The sequence below is a fragment of the Diplodia seriata genome, assembly GCF_021436955.1.
Source record: "Diplodia seriata strain FDS-637 chromosome Unknown scaffold_8, whole genome shotgun sequence".
Taxonomy (NCBI): domain Eukaryota; kingdom Fungi; phylum Ascomycota; class Dothideomycetes; order Botryosphaeriales; family Botryosphaeriaceae; genus Diplodia; species Diplodia seriata.
In genome coordinates, this window is record NW_027117315.1 from 2,120,725 (window position 1) to 2,140,200 (window position 19,476).

At 59.2% G+C, this 19,476-nt stretch overlaps 3 protein-coding genes across 3 annotated transcripts; 2 read left to right on the plus strand and 1 right to left on the minus strand.

The window, feature by feature from the left end:
- Window positions 1-6,992: 6,992 nt before the first annotated feature.
- SLS55_008252 (uncharacterized protein) lies at window positions 6,993-8,078 on the plus strand (the record flags this gene model as incomplete). The annotated part of the gene is made up of 2 exons (XM_066779664.1): window positions 6,993-6,998; window positions 7,023-8,078. The coding sequence occupies 2 exons, from the start codon at window positions 6,993-6,995 to the stop codon at window positions 8,076-8,078; spliced, it is 1,062 nt and encodes a 353-aa protein (XP_066630468.1).
- Window positions 8,079-15,516: 7,438 nt separating this feature from the next.
- SLS55_008253 (uncharacterized protein) lies at window positions 15,517-16,251 on the minus strand (the record flags this gene model as incomplete). Its single annotated transcript, XM_066779665.1, has 3 exons — window positions 15,517-15,720; window positions 15,845-16,057; window positions 16,114-16,251. The coding sequence occupies 3 exons, from the start codon at window positions 16,249-16,251 to the stop codon at window positions 15,517-15,519; spliced, it is 555 nt and encodes a 184-aa protein (XP_066630469.1).
- A 359-nt stretch (window positions 16,252-16,610) lies between these two features.
- tfs1 (transcription elongation factor TFIIS) lies at window positions 16,611-17,580 on the plus strand (the record flags this gene model as incomplete). The annotated part of the gene is made up of 2 exons (XM_066779666.1): window positions 16,611-17,091; window positions 17,153-17,580. The coding sequence occupies 2 exons, from the start codon at window positions 16,611-16,613 to the stop codon at window positions 17,578-17,580; spliced, it is 909 nt and encodes a 302-aa protein (XP_066630470.1).
- Window positions 17,581-19,476: the final 1,896 nt, after the last annotated feature.

A 19,476-nucleotide genomic window follows, 5' to 3' on the forward strand; every position in this document is an offset into this window, starting at 1 on the left:
TACAGCATAGCAGTATTATGGAAAGCACCGTACCGAGAAATGATGAGAGAAAATCCCACAACATTCAGATCTGCGGAAAAGGTATCCAGAGCATGGCCTTGAGGCTGAAACCCCGGCGGAAGGAGTGACGGCAGATGTTCGCATCTGAAGTGCATCTGGAGCCTTAACAAGACACTGAAGTATTATCGTTGATCTAGTTTCTCGAGCGGATGAGGTGATATAGATATGATGAGGCTCTCGTCGTGCTCAATCACCTGCCAGAAATGTACACGACAGATCGCGAAGACTTACCCTACTCATGTCTATGCCGCTGAAGGCCATGCATGCGTCCATGGGCAATCGAAATGCACAATTATTCAGATCCGTTTGTTGCTTGCGCGCTAGATGTACGACCTAAGGTCAGCTTCAATTAGACATGTGGGAAAGCGTAGTATCTCTCGTTGGATGTAGGAGTGGGAATACGTTCGTGGTCCACGTTAGAGGCATCCGTATGCCACATCAAAACCTTTCGGCATATTCCCCTCGCATGCATTTATGATGGGAACTTCTACTAACTATCAAGTCAGACATATCGTTGCGGTAGAGTGGAGAACGATGGTTGAGTTGTAGAGTTACATTTGTGCTGGCGGGCTGAGACCAAGACTGAAGCAACGACGAGGACTGGGATGATGCTTGAAAAATGGTCAGTCTCCGTATCTTTGAATAGTTCTCCCTGGATGCTGATCCCATGCGAATAAGATGGTATAGGGTTCCAGTGGAAAGCGTATCTAGTTTGACGGATATCGGCAAGTGATGAAGAAAGGCAAGCCACTCACGTTGTTCCCAATCCTTCGAAAGAAGGCGCAGTATGAAGGGCGCCCATATCACGAAAGCTGAGCTTCAAGCCTTGGCCGCTTCAAGTGTAGTCTTGTGTGTTGTTCAGTTGAGAGACCGGGGAGTCGATGTGAATGTTCCACGGTGTAACTGTGAAGTTCATACAAGATTGTGGGTACTCTTTGGGAGCATTGGGCACATGCTATTTGTCTGATGCTTGTTGAAGTCGATGGACGTTGATTTCAGAAGCGCGCTGCCTAGCGTTGCTTCAACGGACGGGCGAGAGACAAGTCCTCGACAATGAAGTGGCAATCCGGGAGAGGCACGAACCCACCTCCCATCATTGCCTACCGTTTTCCGGACATGTGAAGTCTCATGCTGGTGTTGGAAAACCGGGGCAGAATCACAGGATCGGAAGATGAAAATGAATGCACGTCATCGCTGCCATGGCAGACGCATGAGCCCATCCGCTCATCACAATCACGTCCCAACCTCCCCTCAAGTGGCGCAGTCGATGATGTGTCGTGCATCCAGCAACCTCGCGTAGCAGTGTTGCTGCCTCGAAATCCATGGCAGCAAGGGCAAAAAAATTAAGCAAGTCCGCATGACCATATGTTGGTGATTGCTTGCGATCGTCGGCGTCGTGAAACGCGGAAGTGGGAGGGAAATGCAGCATCCGTGCGGACGAATGGACATTATTTTCCCTCATGGCGCAATTAGTTTTCCGCTCGCTTGGATGCCACTAGCTGGGCGGCTGGGACGCCACATCCCTGCCTGCCTTTCTTTTTTCTTTTTTTATTCTTTCGTTCTATCTCCTATCTTCAGCGTCTGGAGGATTTGGGTCTGGAAGCCTGAGGGGAAGGGGGCGTGCCCCGCCGAAGACGCCAGCAAGCGGCTCGCGTCGATGCAAGATGCTAAGGGAAAAAGGTGACAGGCCTCGCTTGATGCTAGTAGCTGGGGGAATTGATGCCTTCTCCACTCTCCTAGCGGATGGCCTGGAGACTATCTCGCTTGCGGTATAGACTGGTGTTCGGGGAAGTAGAGCCAGGGACGAGTCGAAGAGTAATCAAGAAATTAAAGCCCCGTCCTTAGCGCCCAGTTGTGGCTTGCCTTAGCTCAGCGGTCCCCACTGCGCTAAGATCTGGGCTGTGAGCATCTGGTGCTCTTCGGCGTGGCGCGGGCGAAGCGGTTGAGGGGAGGGCGACGCGTCAACCAGACGTGGTGGATGCTGTATGCTCATCATCTCGTCAAAGGAAGATGAAACGATAACACGAGAATCTTATGTCCCTGCTCCTGCCACAACCGTCACCCACGCAACAAGCTCTTCTTCCCTTGTTGGCATTCCAAATAATCGTTTGCGTCGCGAGCTGCCCGCAGGGCCTCTTCTCGGCGGCAGCGTCAGGCAATACCCCTGCAGCGCAATACTTTCTTCCGAAACTTTGGTTCGACGTCGACGCTCTCCAAATAGGCTCAACGGCGGCCCCCCAAAGGAGAGAGAGAGGCCGTCACGGTAGTGTCGAAACCCGGAAGCATGTAGGTTGGAATAGACGTCCCGTTTACCTTCTCGGCAACGGCGCATATCTGTAGATTGTTTCTCCTTTTGCCTTCGATCGCCTGTGGATTTGCAGCAAGACCCGTCTCCATTACGCACTCCCGCCACACGTTAAGGTGATCAACAGGTGCCTGCAGCTCGCGAGGGGCAGCGCGCCCTTGCCGATGCGTCCCGAAAAGAAACGGGCAGCTGCTTGATTCTTTCCACAGCCCTTGGCGTCCAAGCCACAATGAAAGCCCTCGCGCCCCTTAACGGTCAATCATCGGGGGCGCAAGAGGAAGAGGCGCAACAACCTGGAGCAGATCGTGGAAGTCATCACACTAGCGACGCAGACGCAGCAGCGCCTCGCGCGCACGGCTGATTGCTAGGATCCGGCTCTGCGGGAATGCAGCACGGGGGTAGCAGGACGAGAGGTCGCTTTGGTCGCTAGTGTGCCAAAGAAGTAATGGACGTGGGAAAAGCAAATACGAACGCACCGCCCAGTTCCTAGATAAGATAGGTCAGTTGCCGAAGAGGAAATGTGTACCCCTGTCTGGCCGTGTCAATGACCACCGGGAGTCGGGCAGGCGCGGTACGCTGCAGAAGCTTGGCATGGCATGGCGATGCGTCCGCAGTTGGTGCTCCGCAGCAGCAGCTGGTGGCAAACGTAGGGGTGTCGAATAGGGATACGATGGCATGCAAAGGCCGACCGGGATGAAATCCAAATCCTGTATTCGGTGAGTACGCGTCCGAGCACCTATTGAGAGAGAGAGCCCCACTGCTGCACCAAGCACCAGCATTGTATTGGAGGCTCCCGGCTCAGGCCCAATAGCTGAAGGCTCACCGGTGAGGCGGTTCTGATGCTGCAGACTCCCCGCATCTGCCATCCTTCGCAGGGGGCCGGGGACCAGAGGCTGAAGGAAGAGGGCCAGCAGTACAGAACCCCACCGGCGGGTGAATTGGCGCGCGCCTTGACAATTGCTGCAAGACATGAATCCGGGTCGAAAACCTTGAGCTGGGCGTGCTAGTGCCATCACCTGCGTCCTGCTGCCGGCCCAGGCGTCCACATGGATACGGCCAGGCAGCGTTATTGCGCTTGCAAGCGTCGAGGGATTTTTTGACCTGTTCGGCACTCGAAAGACGGCAGCGGGAGCATTCGGGATGCCGTGATGGATTCATGTGATGCGAGCGTTGGAGGCTCCCCAGGCGTCCAACCCCTTGGCTCCCGCCGCGGCGACGAGAGCGGAAGGAGCTCCGCCAGGGGCAGGCGCCATGACATGCAGCGTTGTGGTGTTGTGTCGCAAGCCCAGAGAGATTGGGAGGACTTGGATCCTTGCCCGTCGTCCAGCGGCGGTTCAGGCTAGCAGCAATTCCAGGACAAGGCGGCGGGTGGCCCGGGCGGGAAGCCTGGGGGTGGTAGGACCGGAGCTGGGTGGAAATGACTATCTCCGAGTAGGGCAGGCTTTGGGCGTAGCGTGCTGTTTCACGCTCTGGGGCTGTGGACGACGGGCTGTGGGCTGCGGGCGCCACGTGAAGGCAGTCCAATCGAGTAAGAGAATCTGATAAAGCTTAAGTCGACGAGTTAACTTGGATGGAGCCGCGCAGCTGGCGCGGTTCCTGTGCGCGCACCCCGGTTGCCGGTTTCTGCGAGTCGTGAGCGAGCAGCAAAACGGGCCGGCTGGCCAGCAATCACGCGCGAACCACGCCAACTGCTGCTGCGGCTGCCGGAAAAGGAGGACCATCCTGCCGCTTCGGGCTGCGTGCGGGAGATGATCCCGCAGGGCTGCGAGCACCTCTCAGCCCAGCAATGCAATGCGTGGGCGCGGGCGATAACCGAGCAGGCTGCGAAGCAGCGCCCGCGTCCACAGCCCACAGTCCGCCAGCGCGCGGGAGCGGCGCGGTGAGCACACGGTACTCGGTGGAGCGGGCGGCTGGCGCTAGCAGTTTGGCAGCTCGCTGGCCGGCGGGGAAGGCTGCGCTGGTTGCGCTGCTAGAGCTGTCGTGGGCCGGTGCCAGGCAGGAAGCCCACCCAAGCCATCCGCTGGCCGAGTGTCAGGGCCGTTTGAGCTCGCCGGCGCCCCCACTTTTGCCGCTTGACCTGCCTGCGGATGGCGGTGGGAAGGGCGTCAAGGCGCGGTGGATGCGTGCCTGACTCGCCGGTGGCCAACGGGACTGGGTTTGCCATCACGCCAGTGCAGCGCGAATTTGCCATGCGCTGGCCGACAGGGCCATGACTCGGCTGCCAGCGCCGGGCGCGCTGCTGCCGGATCGCCGCCAGCCTTGTCCGCCGCCGTCGGGAAGCCGTCGTGCCGTGCGCATGAGCGAGTGTTCGAGGTTTCGCGCGTGCAGAGTTCCTGCTGCCGGTGGAGATGCTGCGCAAAGCAGCGGGCAGCGGGCAGCGGGCAGCGTGCGTGCGTGCTGCTGCAGCGGCGCCTCACCGGCTCCGCGCCGCGTCGTTGCGTGGGCGAGGTGCACTTGCACTTGCATGGAGCGCGAGCCCTGAGCGTCCGCCTGCAGGGTCCACAGGGATGGCGGCGCCTGAGGCCGATCGACGGCGCTGCTGTCACCCGCGAATTGCGAGGCGTGAGCGGAGCCACGGCGCAGCGCAGCTAGCGAATAACTCTAAGACGCCATTCCGCGAGACAGCCAGGCCGGCGCGGCTGGGGGGCTTGGTTGAAACGTGGGCGCAGGGTGCAGCGGGTGGAGACGGCCAGCAGAGGGGACATTATTGCAATGCAAAGGATGGGTGTCATCTGTCTCAGCGCGGCAATGACGTAAGGCCGCTTTCCTCAAGCATACTGCTGGCCGAGGCGGCCGTGCTTGCCGTGCTTGCCTCAGCGCGCCAGAGTCAGCCTGCGGAGGCGTGGACGTGAGACGCTGCGGCCCAGCAGTGCGGGCGTGGCGTCATCGCGCAGCGGACAGCGCAGCACGCCCGGCAGAGCAGCCACCGAGCCACCACTTATCGCCGTTGGCCCAGCGCGCGCGCACGAGGGTGAGTTATGACGAACATGGCGACGCAGGTGAGGGAGGGGCCCTCGAGCGCCCCCGGGCCAAGGCAAGGGCTCGCCAGCCAGCAGGCGTCACTAGGCGTGTGGAGTAGGGACGCTGCTCGGCGCTACTGCAGCTTGAGGGCGTCGTCACCACCAGAGGGCTCGCTGCCTCCCGCGCAACCACGGCTCGAGCAGCGCGCGCGCGCGGCGGCGTGATTGGCCGCGGCCGCGCGACGCACACCGCCAGGCCCGCGGGCGCCAGGCACGTCTCCCAGCAGGAAATGAGGCATCCCGGGCAGCTCGCCGCCGTCCTGCGTTTCGCGCGGGCCCCATTGGCCGTCCCGCATTCCTCGCTCGGACGCGCCCCCTGCCGCCGCTGAGATTGAGATTAAAGCTGCTGCGCGGGCCACCAGCTCGTGACTGCTGCGGCGGCCGTGCCGCCAGGCGATCAAACGCGGCCGGGCTTGCAAACCCACGCCATGCGCTGCGGGAGCATCAGGGGCTCCAGGCTCCAACGGTGCCCGCTGGGGCACCTAAGCATTGGGTCGCAGGCCTGGGGGGAGGGCGGCGCAGCGTGAGGAATGCCGCGCACAACGAGCACCCACCGCGCTGCCTCGCCGCTGGGCCGGAGATTTAACTGGCGCGCCCGTGCGCCGCTACAGGCGTAGCCGCACGCACTGTTTGCGGCCGCTGGTGTCTCTTTTCAGGAGGGCACAGATAGAGCTAGCCCGAAGCGTGCCCCCGGCCTCACGCCCTATCCGCCGTTCGAGCAGCGCGGCCCACCGCGCACGCCGCCATTGGGCGCGTGAGCGCGCGGGGCAGGTATCGGCCAGGGCGGCGCAGCGGTGCTAATTGCTGCTCTAGCGCGGCCTGAGTCGCGGGCTTTGTCTCCCCCACACTTCAGCGGGCAGGGATGTCGGGCGCGCAGCGCTTGGCCTGCCCGGCGCGCGTTGCAGGGACCCCGCAGGCGCCGACTGCGGTGGCTTCAAGCCATTTTTCTTGTCCGCTCGCTTGTGCGCGGTCCCTACGATGTCATCAGCGACGACGTAACAACCGCGCCCACGGCCATCGCACCGCTGCGCTGCCAAACTTATTATCTGCCAAACGGCCCGCCTCCCAGAGCCCCTCTGCTCCTCCGATCTGCACTCCTCCTGCCGCGCGCGAACCCCCAAATCAAACCCAGCTCCCAAGCTGTTAAGTACTCGATCATCACTCGCCGCAACAGTCGCCCCCCTTCGCATCATTGCTTCCTTTGTTGCGACTTCTCCTCGCGCGCTGTCCGCCACGCATTCCCCACACTCAGGGCACACCTGAAACAGCCACCCTCTCGACCGTCGTCATACCGCGAGCCCTGAGCTTACCCGTCGAAGCGGTTGGGTCCGTCCAGCGTGGCCCCAAGATCGGCACTCCTACGAGCAAATCATTACCCCCAACGGCAGCCTGCCCAAGCCGGGGTTCCTGCCCACCGTCGACACCTTCAAAAGCTCCGCTGATCCCGCGTATCGTCGTGCGAGGTGATCGTCTTCCTCCACGTTTCGCAAACCTTACTGGACCTGTGTTTCACCCTGCTACACGGCACCGTCAACCTCTCTTCCACTCCTTCCTGTCCCTCTACACCGCGATACATATCTCGCACCCTTACTTCCTCGACCATGGCCATGGCAGTCGACAACCGGCAACAACACCAGGTGAACGGCCTGGGCTTTGACACGATGCGCTTTCCCGGCCCTCAATTCACCAACCCTTGGGTTTCTGCCCCGACGGCGCCGCCGCAACTGTACCCTACCACGCTCGGCTCCACGCCCACCATGGCAACCACCACCGCGGCGCCCGTCCGCCCGACCACTGTTTCTCTGCCCTACTCCAGCGTCCCCGTCAGCGCGCCTTCTCTCGGAGCAGGTACTTGTCTCTCAGATGCAATGTACGAACAGCAAAACTCACTTGGCATGTCGCAAGATCTCATGAACACGTCGAGGCCGTATGGGGCCACCTACGCTGCTTCCGCCTCTCCCACTGCTCCCACCTACGCGCCTACCTCGGCGCCGCAGTACTCGATGGACTACAACAGGGCTGCCGCCCCCGCATACAACTACCAGCAGGACCTGGCCCGCCGGCCCTCGCAGCCGTTAGTACCCTCCGCCACCGCCGACTACCAGCGGCAACGCCAGAGCAGCCTGGCTGACTATATGAGCAGGATGAACGCAGAGCAGCAGCGCAGCAGCTTCAGCGACGCACTCGACGCTAGCCGGGGTATGGTCGCCATGAGCCAGGATATCACTCCCAGGAATATCTACGGCAACCAGAACCCGCGCTCCTCGACCGACTCCTACGGCTTCCCCGCCACCCACTCTGCACACTCTTCCATCTCCTCCGCCAGCACCTACCCGTCCTACTACAACGGCTCCGTCAGCTCCGTTGCCGACTCGTCCGTCACCGACTACAGCTCCGCTTCCGAGTCTGTTGGCGACATGTCGTCGAGGACCCTTCCCCGGCCCTCCGCCCTGGTCGGCACCAACCTGCCCCCGGCGCCGCAGTCTATGATGGGCCAGTTCAGCTCCAAGGTCTCGTCGAGTTCGCAGAAGAAGCACAAGTGCAAAGTTTGCGACAAGCGATTCACGCGCCCAAGCTCCCTGCAGACCCACATGTACAGTCACACGGGCGAAAAGCGTGAGTCATGTCCATACCCAACTCGTTTTAATTTATTTGCGACTAACATGTATTGTAGCATTCGCTTGCGAAGTTGAGGGCTGTGGTCGCCATTTCTCCGTCGTCTCGAATCTGAGGAGACACAGGAAGGTCCACAAGGGCGAGCGCGACCAGCCGTCTCCCGAGGAGAACTGATTTACCTCTTGCGGAATCCACTTTTGCGCGCCTTTCGGATGACGGTTTTTTCGCGACACGGCGTTCAGTCGAGCACCCACCTTTGTGCCATCTGTCTCGGGCCTGTCTGATACCTTTTTTCTTCTCAAAAGTGTCGTCACTGCGGTTGTGTCTTTTCCTCTCGAGATATCCCGCTTCCGCGTTTTCTCTTGCGACTTTTCGATTTTCTTTTTCTTTTCTACATCCAGGAGAGACACCGTTCATCTTCTAGACGGTCGCTACTTTTTATACCCCCACGGTGTATGGTTTCATTTCCTGCGGTTCTTTTCTATTGCCATGTCTCTGCGGCAATTCTCACGTGTATGAGGATCCGGGAGCATAGGAAGCAGGCCGGCGTTTTCTGATGGGATTGTAGAAAGGCGTTCACATGACTGTTTACTGCAGCGTCCATTTCCTCTGGGACTTTCACATACGCACGGGGTTTCCTTTTTACCACTGTATTAATACTTCCGTCGGCTCGTTTGCTGCTTGTTTTCATTTGTCTCTTTCTGCCGGCGATGAACTTGCACGCCCTGTCTCAACACGGCGCTCGCTCGCTTTCATGTCAGCCTGGGCGCTGCTGGAGCCGTACATTAGGATGGATCTCTCTCAGGGTTATGGTGCGCGTCCCTTGTACGATATAGGAAGCACCGGTTTGGCATACGGAACCGGACGGACTGGTTGGTGTTGTATGGACGGACTACTGGGAGGATGCTATACAGATAGTTACAGCTACTGGGGCGTTTGCATGGAGCTGGGGCGTGGCGATAGAAGCCCGCCGCCTGTAGGCTCATGACGCTCGCTCAACGAATAATACCGAAGGATACTATTGCAAAACACCCGCGCCCCTTCTCTCGTCGACTACCGCATCTGCATGCATAGCCTGGCTGCCCTGGCCAGTCGTTTCGGGTTTAATCTGACAATTTCCCTACCTCTTGCTCAGGCGCCCAGCACGAATGCACCCCTTCCCCCCTCGCCTCGTGGGGACTCGTCAGCGCCGCTCGTGTGCCAGCCGCGGACGCCGGGGTGCGCTCCGGTCCCTCTCAGCGCTTTCCGGCGACGGCACCCACATGCGCGGAGCGGGCGCGGCGGCGGCGCCGCCGCTGAAGCGCAAAGACATCAACGGCTGGCGCCACGATGGCGCCCCAGCGTCAATCGACTAATCAATCATCACAATCACTTGCATTTGCGACCAAGCGCGGCGGACAAGCACGTCAACTCCACTTTCTTCTGACCGGTTTCTGGGTGCCTGACGGGCTGGCACTTGCTGCTTCGAGCAACTCCTCCTAACCCGTCCCCTAACGTCGGACCCTCCTTGGTGTCCGCCAGCTGCTCAGCCTCTTGCTCTGCTCGCACGCCGCAGCCGACGTGTTTCAACTGCAGAGGGCCTTGCAACTGGCGGGCTGCGACGGGGAGCAGTCGCACCTTCACCTTCGCACCTGCCCACAGCCGCAACGGCCGGCCCACCTGCATCTGCTGCCGGCGGGCCCGTGCGCGCTCCCACCAATGCATCCGACTAGCAGTTGGAAATCTTGGCCACCCTGTGTCTTCCGCTCCGTGCCTGTCACCGCACACACACCAGCACAGTCCCCCCGGCCGCCCGCCGTTCCGCTGGCAGCCCACGCGCAATTCCCACCCGCCTCTGCCCGCGCGCGCATTACCCACTAGCACCCACCCGACCCGACATCAAACGGAACCTCGACCTCGAATATACGAACTCGAGGCCCTACTGTGTACTGCCACCCCGTCTCTCCATATTGCAACACGAGGTTTCAACCTCCCCGCCCACCGCGGCGAGCCCGCAGGCCCGGAATCGCGCATGCGACGGGCGGCGGAAGTTTCATCCACATTGCTCCAGTCGCGGGCCGAGCTGGGCCAAACACGAACAGATCCAGCGGCCAAATCCACGATTCGCGGCAGAGGAGAACGAGGGCACCATCCGTCATAATCGCTCAAGCGCTCCATCTTCACGAAAATAAGCAGGGAAATTGGCATGAGCCTGGACGGCCGTCGTCATCCCTAACGGCCCTTTTATTTTCTATTGCTGCGAATGTTCGCCTCTCGGGAGGCGTCGCGACATCTGCAGCTAGCCGTCTTTTGCTCTCTTCCCGTTGCGATGGGAGACGCGACAGACGTTCGAGGATAGGTGACAGGACCTGGGCATTTCTTCCCCTTCTCTACCGGCATCCATGCGCTATGGCGTCGGCGGCGCAGCTTGGCGCAGTTCGGCTGGCGTAAGCACATCTGCGGGCGGAGCTGGGGCATCCCTCCCACCATCTCCTCACCCTCGCTCTCACTACACATGCCCAACCCCTTCACCACCAATATCCAATAGCTCGGCGGGAAGCAGGCTGGAAGAGCACTAAATCAAAAATCTGCCGACGGACCAAACTAACAGGAAACGCACGACACGAGCCGGATCTTCTCGCCAGCCACTGCCCTGCTGCTCCCGCTGCTCTCTTGCTGCACCCAGCCACCCCATTCGTCATCACCCCCGTCAGCCAACCGGCAAGACGCCATGCCAGACGATGCCGGAAGACCCTGAATATCAGCCGTTCGCCGCTAAACAGCCAGCCAGATGTGAGCGGGCGGCGGGCGCTGCTGCGTGCGTGCTTGGGTCGCCCAGTAGCTTAGCCTTCCAAGTTTCTTTTTGTTGCTTTTTCGTACAACCCACCGACTAACCAACTGCTCTCCCTCCCGCCGCTTCCGTCATCCAACAAAGTCCATCCTCGGTAGTCGCTGGCTCCTCCGCCCAACATGTCCCGCCGCCGTCGCTGACGTCTTTGGCTTCGGCGGTTTGTCTGGCTTGCAAAACATGGTTTTGCTCTTCCTTCCCCCGTGACGCACTTCCTTATGTCGGTGTCCGGGGGGGCGACTGCATGCTGCGTACATGGTGCTAGTCGGTTTAGCCCGGCTAGTTAACAAGGTTGCAAGGATGCGAGCGAATGCAAGCACCTGTTGCTGCTGCTCCTGCTGCTGCTACTGCTGCTGCTGCTGCAAGTGCGGGCGGCTGTTTATGTGGCACGTGCGGCCTTGCCGTCTGGGAGGTGGGAGATTTTTGATTCGATGCTTTTTGCCTGCAGCAGCCGCTAGCGCAACTGCTGCTGCATCTATACTCTTCTGACGCGGCTCAAGCAAAAGTCGGGGAAGCAAGTGTCAACGTGTTCACACACAGCTCATATGACCATAGCGAGTCTTCTGATTTCTCGCAGGTAGAATCTCGCGAGGGGTTGAGAACGAACAATGGCAGTAGTGCGTGACTACTTCGCCTCCCTCCCGCAGCAGAGCACACATACACGTTGAAAGCTATTTCTTTGCCGCCGCAGGGATCAAGCCGCCTTAGCGGGGTGCAACCATGGGCGAAAAAGGTGTATGCACGATAAAGGAGAGAGAGTGTGTAGTAAGAGCAAGTAGTGCGGCGCGAGGAAAGGGAAGGAAGATGCGGAATGTCAGTTTGCCGCAATGCGAAAAAAACCCATTGCATGGGGCCTTGCTCTTCGCGCCGTTGGTGCATAATCAGCAGAAAATCCGGTGTGCAATGTGATGCACACCGCCGCCGCCCGCTGGCTGCAAGCTGGGCGTTCGTTGTTCATGCGCTGCACGGCGGGAAGGGGTGGAGGGGTGGGTGGCACTACTGCTGCTGCTGCTACTACTACTGCTCGTGTTTGTTTGGGTTGGGGTTCAGAGCTTCCTTTCTTCTTTTCCCGCCCGCGGCCTAAGGGCAGGGGGAGCCGGCGGGGAGACGGGGGGAACACAGAGGTCAGCAGGTTGGGTTGGGAACAATACCGTACCGCTGGCGCGACGGGGACCAGCCGGGCCAATGACGAGGTACGACGTCAAGTTTAGGCAGAATAAGGACGGTGAGGGAGCGACGGCTGAACACTCCAAGGGGTGGGTGTGCGTGTGGGCTCCGCTGCAGCCAGCCCAGCGAATTCCCGTCGTCGGGTCAGATGGGAGAGGGCGGCGGTTGGGTTTCGTGGGTGGCGGACGCTGGTTGGCCGGGACGGGAGAAAATGCTGGCTGGCTGTCTCTTGGCAGGCCGCGGGGCCGGGGAGGGGGGAACGTGATGATGATGGATGTTGCTGCATGGAAAGGCAGGGTTGGTGTAACTCCCATGAGATTGATCACTTTTTCCCCGTTCCCTTTTTTTCCCCTTTCCACCCTCTTCTGTTCACCACTCTCTTGTTATTCGAACTACCGCTGCTGTTTACCGCGCCGCCGGGCGCCGCTAACTGTCGCGGTCTCGCTCGTGAAGTGGCTCCGTCTTGCTCCTCGGCGTGTTTGTCGGCGCAAGCAGTTACCAACGCCCCCGGTCCGGCGTACTCTCTCTAGACCTCTTGTGCAAGCCATCTCCGATGGATTTCTCAATTATTTTTGTCCTCGCGTCTCCGAACGCCGGCGCGCGGAGCGGGCGCTCGAGGCTGGCGGATGGGGCCCAGCGCCAGCGCCTTTTTTGTCCACAGGCGCTGGGCCGCGAATGGGGTTACATCGGGCTTTCGCTCGGACGTCTGGGAGGAGAGAGCTGTTTCCGCCGCACTGCGTCGGGGGCGGGCGGGCTGGCGGCGGCGGGCTGGCGGGCTTTGCGGGCTTTGCTGGCGCTAAACCGCCTCCCGCCTAGCGGCTGGTCCTGGAGCCTTGCCATTGTCATGGGCAGCGGCGGCTGGCGTTTTTTGCTCCCACTTTCCGGTCAGCCCGGCAGCGGCGACACGGCGACGACGGCGACGGCGGCGCTGACTTGTGGTGGCTTGTTGGTTGGCCAGCGGACAGGCCGGGATTGGTGCGCTCCGTGCGGTACGTACTCAATACTCGCGGGCTCGGTGGAGGAAGGTCGAGCGGTCGAAGCTAACGCCGCTAGCGCGCTGTGCTCCAACGCCCGCCCCTCTCCCGGGCAGAAAATGCTAGCCTCCACATTCCTCAGAGTGATTCCTGGGCCCCTACTAGCGACGACTGCATGAGACAGCGAATGCGGCCGGGGAGCGTCGGCTCGGCCAAGCGGCGGCAGGCTTTCGGGACTGCTGTCGGTGCCTCTCTGGGGCTGCCGCGCCGCGCGCCGCACCGTCGCCCCAATCAACGATGCTTAACGCCCCGCTCCTCTGCCGTCTTGTTGGTTGGCTCTCTGTTCAGGCGAGACGTGAGCATTTTACAAATCGCCTATTAGTTGGTCTATTAGTAGGAGGGGTCGTTGCGGTGGCGATGCAAACGCGCAAGCAGCCCCAGCACCTGAAACACGAAGTCTGAAGCGCCGTCTCCAGACGAGGCATTTTGCGGCCTCATGTTTCAATTTTTGGTGCTTCTGTTACAGTCGACTGGGCGGCGGGAGGCGCGCTACAGCATGCGAGCTGTGGCGAGGTGGAATCCAGCGCAACTCCCACCGCACGTGCTCCACAAACTACCATTCCCTTCTCGCGCCTCCACTCGCCCATTGCTCGGACCGAGGAGAGGACGGCTCAGAGGAAGAGGGGAGATGGCAAATGCACATGTCCCCCGGCGCCGTAGCTCGGGACATGTGTCTGCCCGCCTGCCGCTATGCTTTGCCACCGTCCCCCCATCCGTGATGAGGCACCAACACGGCATTTCCACGGCGCACCGCCGCAATGGTCGAACGGCTGCGGTTAACACTGGAGAATAGACTTTTTTTCCGCGACGCTCCTCCGGCTCCCCTTTGGGGCTCCCGCAAACCCGCCGCGCTGGTTGGGTGTGCGGACCAGGAACCAGCTTTGGGCAGCTGTCGTTCGGGGGAGGACTCAGCCGCTCGCGGCTCGGATGTTCTCCGTGATATTCCCAGTTCTTCTCTAGAATAATCCTTCCCCCCGCTGGAATCATGAGATGGTGGTGTGCCTGCCAGCTCTGTGGTGCCATGCTGTGCCGTGGAGCTGGCTGGGGGATGGGGCCTGCTGCGCTCAGGGCATCCGACAAGCCGTGCAAATCTGTCACTTTGCCTTTGCCTTTGCCTTATTTGCTCACGATCGAGGGAAAAAAAAGGTAGACGGTAGCTGGGGGATGGCAGGGATGTTGACTGGGGCGTGAAAGCACCTCTTTTCACGTGGTCGGCCTCTCCTTTGGCGGGAGAGTGGAGACGCTTTGACCGCCGTTGGACGCCGGCGGGCCGTGCAGAAATCAGGACTCCCCTGCGGCTGGGCTTTGTTCGTTTTGGATCTCGAGGCCTGGCGCTTGTCCTTCCCGAGCTGCCGCCATCCCATTCCTTTGATAGCAAGGATTGGCACTACTTGTTCTTTCGCCTGCATGCGGCCCTCACTCGGGGAGATGAGCCCCAGACAGCCGCCGCGCCGGTGCACCGTCGCGCATCGGGAAGCGTGTCGGAACCATAGGCGAGGCTGTTGTGTGATTTGAGGCTCCCCAGATGGATCGGCGCTTCTGCTTATGCTCGTGCTGCTTGGCGGTCCCGATGGCCATAGTGCCCGCCCTATTTGCCTTCAGGGCAGCGTAGACATGGATTAGGGGTGTTGAAAACGCGCAGCACTGGTCCCAGCAGAGCCACGAGGTGATCGCCAGGTACGACCGATATGAAAGGCGGGTCACTTGCTCGATTGGTGCAGCCAAGGATGCTGGAAAGGGAAATGGCCCTAGCAGCGACAAAAAACTTGGCTCTTGCAAAGCTGTGTGGGCTCTTGCCCCCATCCTGGTCCATCCGCTGCACGGAAGGGGAGACAGAGGTGGGTTGGTGTGGGCGGGTGCGTGCGTGCGGCTTCACTCGGAGAAGACGGGCTGGATTGGAAAGGATCATCACCACCGCAAGCGCTCGTGCTGACTCCGTGCTCCTGCTGCTGGCTGTGCTGGCTGTCACCAGTCCTCAGGGTCCCAGCCACCCCGGCGAAATGAGACGAGCCTATCTCGCGTTGTGGACAGACCAGGTACACGGGATCATGTGGTGACCCACTCGTTGCTGTGGTTCTACATCATTGTGGCTCCCCTGATGAGTGAACCACCACGGCCTCGCGCACGCTGCGCCCAGAGCAGCTTCGCATCCACAGCGCCGGCATCGTGGCCCCTTTCATGCTGTCATTTCAAGTTTATTTGGGGTCGAGGCTTGACGATGCAATCATCGGCTTGCTCGGGTCGTGAACCCTCCGGTCTTTCACATGTCATGTCGCTCCCATTCCCCAGGACTCCAGGCAATGCGATGTATGATATCATTCATGGTCCGAGTCCTCATGGATCCTCTTCGCTTCGCAGTCACGAACTTTTGATGCTCTGCCTCTTCCGGGGTATCGTACTCGCAGATGATGGTTACAGTTGTCCTCCCAAACGCCGCGTTTTCCATGCCCGGAACGCCAATTCATATTGTACAGTCATGTCGAGCGTCTAGTCCCTCCCATATGTGATCTTGCCTCTCTTGTTTGGCTTTCCGTCGGTATCCTCGTCGTCCTTGGCTGACGGACGCTTCTTGTTAGTCGCCTTGCTCGTGGTGCTACCGGGTGTTGGATGATTACTAGCGCCGGGGAAAGACGATGTTGGAGTAGGAGCATGCGAGGGCGTTGTTTGCGCAGACGTCGGACCGGGTGAGTCCTGGTAACCAGCCGTGTTAGCTATTGCAGTCCTTGTCGTTTGCATCAGTACAACCCGTGCAAGAGGATGTCCGCGTGCAACAGCCTCTCGTCACGGCGGAGCTGTTCAGCAGAAGACGGCGTACATTCATGAGAAAGCTTTGTGAGCTTCGGCTGAATATGCGATCCTGGTCGTTGATGGCAGCCTTCCGGCGCGCAGCGTTCCCTGCGCCAGCACCGCCAGCCGTAGAGGCAGTCGAGCCTTTTATATAGTTATCGAAGCCCTTCACTATATTGCCAGCGCTCGTCTCCTCGAGGTAGCCTGTCTCGGCGCGGTATATGTTCTCTTCGATGGTGTTCTAAGCCAGCTGTCAGTCGACCCGCGCTCCAAGGCTGCCCGGACGTGTCAACCAACCAGGGTGGCGTCAAGTACGCGCTTCTTCGCCAGGGCCTCGCGCAGGTCGCGCCGCAGCTTCTCGTAGTAAGGCATTCCGCGCGTAGCCTCCGAGTTCGCATTGGGCTGCGCGTCGGCCGGTGGCGCGTTTTCCGTCATGTTTGCGCGGCGACAAGAGGTAGGTCAATCAAGACAGGGCAGATGGCGACAGTGGAGCAGGGCATTCGGTTGGCGACAGCGCCGCAAACTGGAAGCTTGCGATAGCTTGAGGTTGCGATGGCAGGTACGTCGCGACTGCGAAGCTGCAGCGGTTGGGGCCAAGGCGGTGAGGCACTAGCGCGCGCCTGCCCCGCGGATCAGCCAGCGCGGCGGAACCAGCCGTGAACGTCCAACCTTACGAGAAAGCTCCAACGCTCAACACGCGCCCATTGTCCTCGGCACCACCACGCCACTCGCTCGACACCACTCCGCACTCCACGCGCCTGTTCGCCCCAGCGCTGCCCGCGTCTCTGCCCATCATGCCCATGGACGCGAAGGAGGTTGAGGCCCACGGCCGCGCCATCACAAAGGCCCAGGCCGCGGGCGAGCCCGGCTCGTCGCTCATCAAGCTTCTCGATGATCTGCACTCCGGTGTCAAGGCCACCGAGGACCTGCTGCGCTCCACAAAGATTGGCATCATCGTCAACAAGCTCAAGACCCACAAGGATCCCAACGTCGCCAAGAAGGCCAGCGAGCTCGTCTCCAAGTGGCGTGCCGACGTGAAGAAGGCTGGCGCCGACCGCTCCTCCACGCCGAAGACGCAGAACGGAACCCAGTCGCCCGCCTCTCAGGCCGCAGCTTCGCCTGTGCCGGCCGCGAAGCCCAAGCCGAAGCACAACGTCCCGCTCGACAAGCGCAACGTGGACACCGATGGCGTGGAATGGAGGCTCACCGGCAGCGCCACCCGCGACAACTGCCTGAAGATGATGTACAATGCATTGGCGTTGAATGTTGAGGATGGTATGTCCCACTACCATACTTGTATGGCTGTGGGATAATTTTCACTAACCATTGCATGCAGCTGCCAAGTCCGTTTTGAGCGTGGCCCGAGATGTCGAACTCGCCGCGTATAACAAATATCAACCGGAAACCTCGGCCGCCTACAAGGAACGCATGCGCTCGCTATTCCAGAATATCAAAAACAAGTCCAATCCGGGGCTGCGCAAGCGGGTTCTGGCCGGCGAGATTCCTCCGACCAAATTTGTCGTCATGTCAAGCGAGGAACTTATGTCTGCGGAGCGTCGCGCCGAGGCAGAGCGGCTGGAGAGGGAGAACATGAACAAGGCAATGGTCGCCCAGGCAGAGAGAAGTATCAGTAGCAGCTTAACGTGCGGCAAGTGCGGTCAGAAGAAGGTCAGCTACAGCCAGGCCCAAACCCGCTCTGCCGATGAACCTATGACGACGTTCTGCGAGTGCACGGTTTGCGGTAACCGCTGGAAGTTCTCCTGAAAAGGAATGCGACATGGATGGACGCCGCCCCATCACTTCTTTTTCATGCCGTGGCCATCTGCGGGTCAACTCACGTGTACGATATTTCCGGAGATACCACATGCCGGGATCCTTTCTTGACGCATCGAGCAGCGAATGGTGGATGTGGAGTTCAGTAGAAGGCGGAGTTTGGAGGACAAATGTTCAGGAGGGTGATTCACAGCAATTAGTCCTACGGGCAAGAGATTTGCGCTTTTGGTGGTCCCATTGTCGGGACGCTCAACCCGACAAACATGCCCTTTCGATTCAAAGTACTTAGACAACAAACAAGCAATTTCAGCGGACTTGACATCACGGTCTTATGGGGGCTATAAACATGTCAGCCTTAAATTGAGAAAGCAAGTAGCAGTTCCACATTGGGTCTCACCTCCTCATAGGCCTCAACTGAATCGCACATGTTGAGAGTGCATGTATCGTGGAAGGGTCGAAATAGTGATGGAGAATGATTCATTATGTTTAGCAATTGAAGCGTATGAGCCCAGCCATCTCTTGTCGTCACTGATCACCGCAAAAGATCCACATGATATTATTACTCCGGTAATAAGTATCAGTACGCAGACTCATGGGGAAGACAGTACCCATACCATCCTCATATCAGCTCTCCAGTTACTACTCCCATTCTTTTGGTGTCTATCCGGTCGCCCGTCAGTGTATGGGGAATTTGGCCATCGTCCACTTGTCTAGTCCCACCTGTCAAATGAGACGACGTACACCATGCCTCTCCATTCACTGCTCCACCACGGCCAAAATCTTATCCACTAGCTGCGCTTCTCCAGCCCTTCGCCCACTATTAAGCCTCTCATAAACTGCACTCTCGATCACTCTAGGCTGTCGAATGCTCAGATAGATCATGTATGGGAAGTAAGTTGACCATAATCGTACCGTTCTCGACAAGCTTCTAGACAGCTTGTGGGTGGGGGTGGGGGGATTGACGAACTCTGTGAAAGATTAGGAGCTGTGGTATATGTGTAGAGTGGGGCATGAGGGAACTCGCACGAATAGGCAAGAAGGCCGTACCTAAGCTTGTTCTCCGCACGTGGTAGGGTCAAAATATGTCATCCTTAAGGCTCCAATCCACGCTCATCACGGATCCCGAAGATGTGATGTAAAAACTGCAAATATTGCGACGTCACCTGATAAAACGCCGGCTAGTGGGATTTATATTATTCTTTTGGTATTAGTGAGAAGCGTCTAAGCGGCATGGTTAAGTGCTCCAATTAACAGTCATTACAGACAACAGCGAGAACGAAAAATAATGGAGTTTGATGTTTCCATCAGCAAAGGCTGCATGATCGGTATCAACTCCAAGCTTCTAAAAAATTAGCAGCGCTGTCGCAGCGCACTATGCAGCTGGAATCAAGAGGAAATACGATAGAACAGGGACTTTTACCCGGAGCTGATCGCCAGATGTGACCATGCTTAAACTTACGCAGGGAGTGATAACTTTGGGTACCCGTTCCGCAAAGCTTGGACTCAGGGTCAGTCCCAATGACCCCATGGTTTTTGGCGGCGTTTAGAAACGTCGTTTCTCAACATGGAACAAACGGTCAAGCACAGAACCAACCAAAAAAAGAGACAGGGTCCACAACATCTGCAGAAACGAACATCATTGAAGATCCCAGCGAATGATTTCATTTACAAGAACCAGGTCGCCCGTCGCGGGAGCAAGTGAACCCAGTCTCCAGATGCCTATCTCACATGCCAATCCGAGAGCCTGATGCTACGTTCAGATGGCCCGTTTCCCCTCGCAGACAAATACCATGCCGCTCCCAATAATAGTAAATGCCGCGGAACGCTTGAGCAAGTTCAGTCTTCTCTCTAGTCGTTCCTCAAAAAGCGCCCCATTTTGGTCTGCAA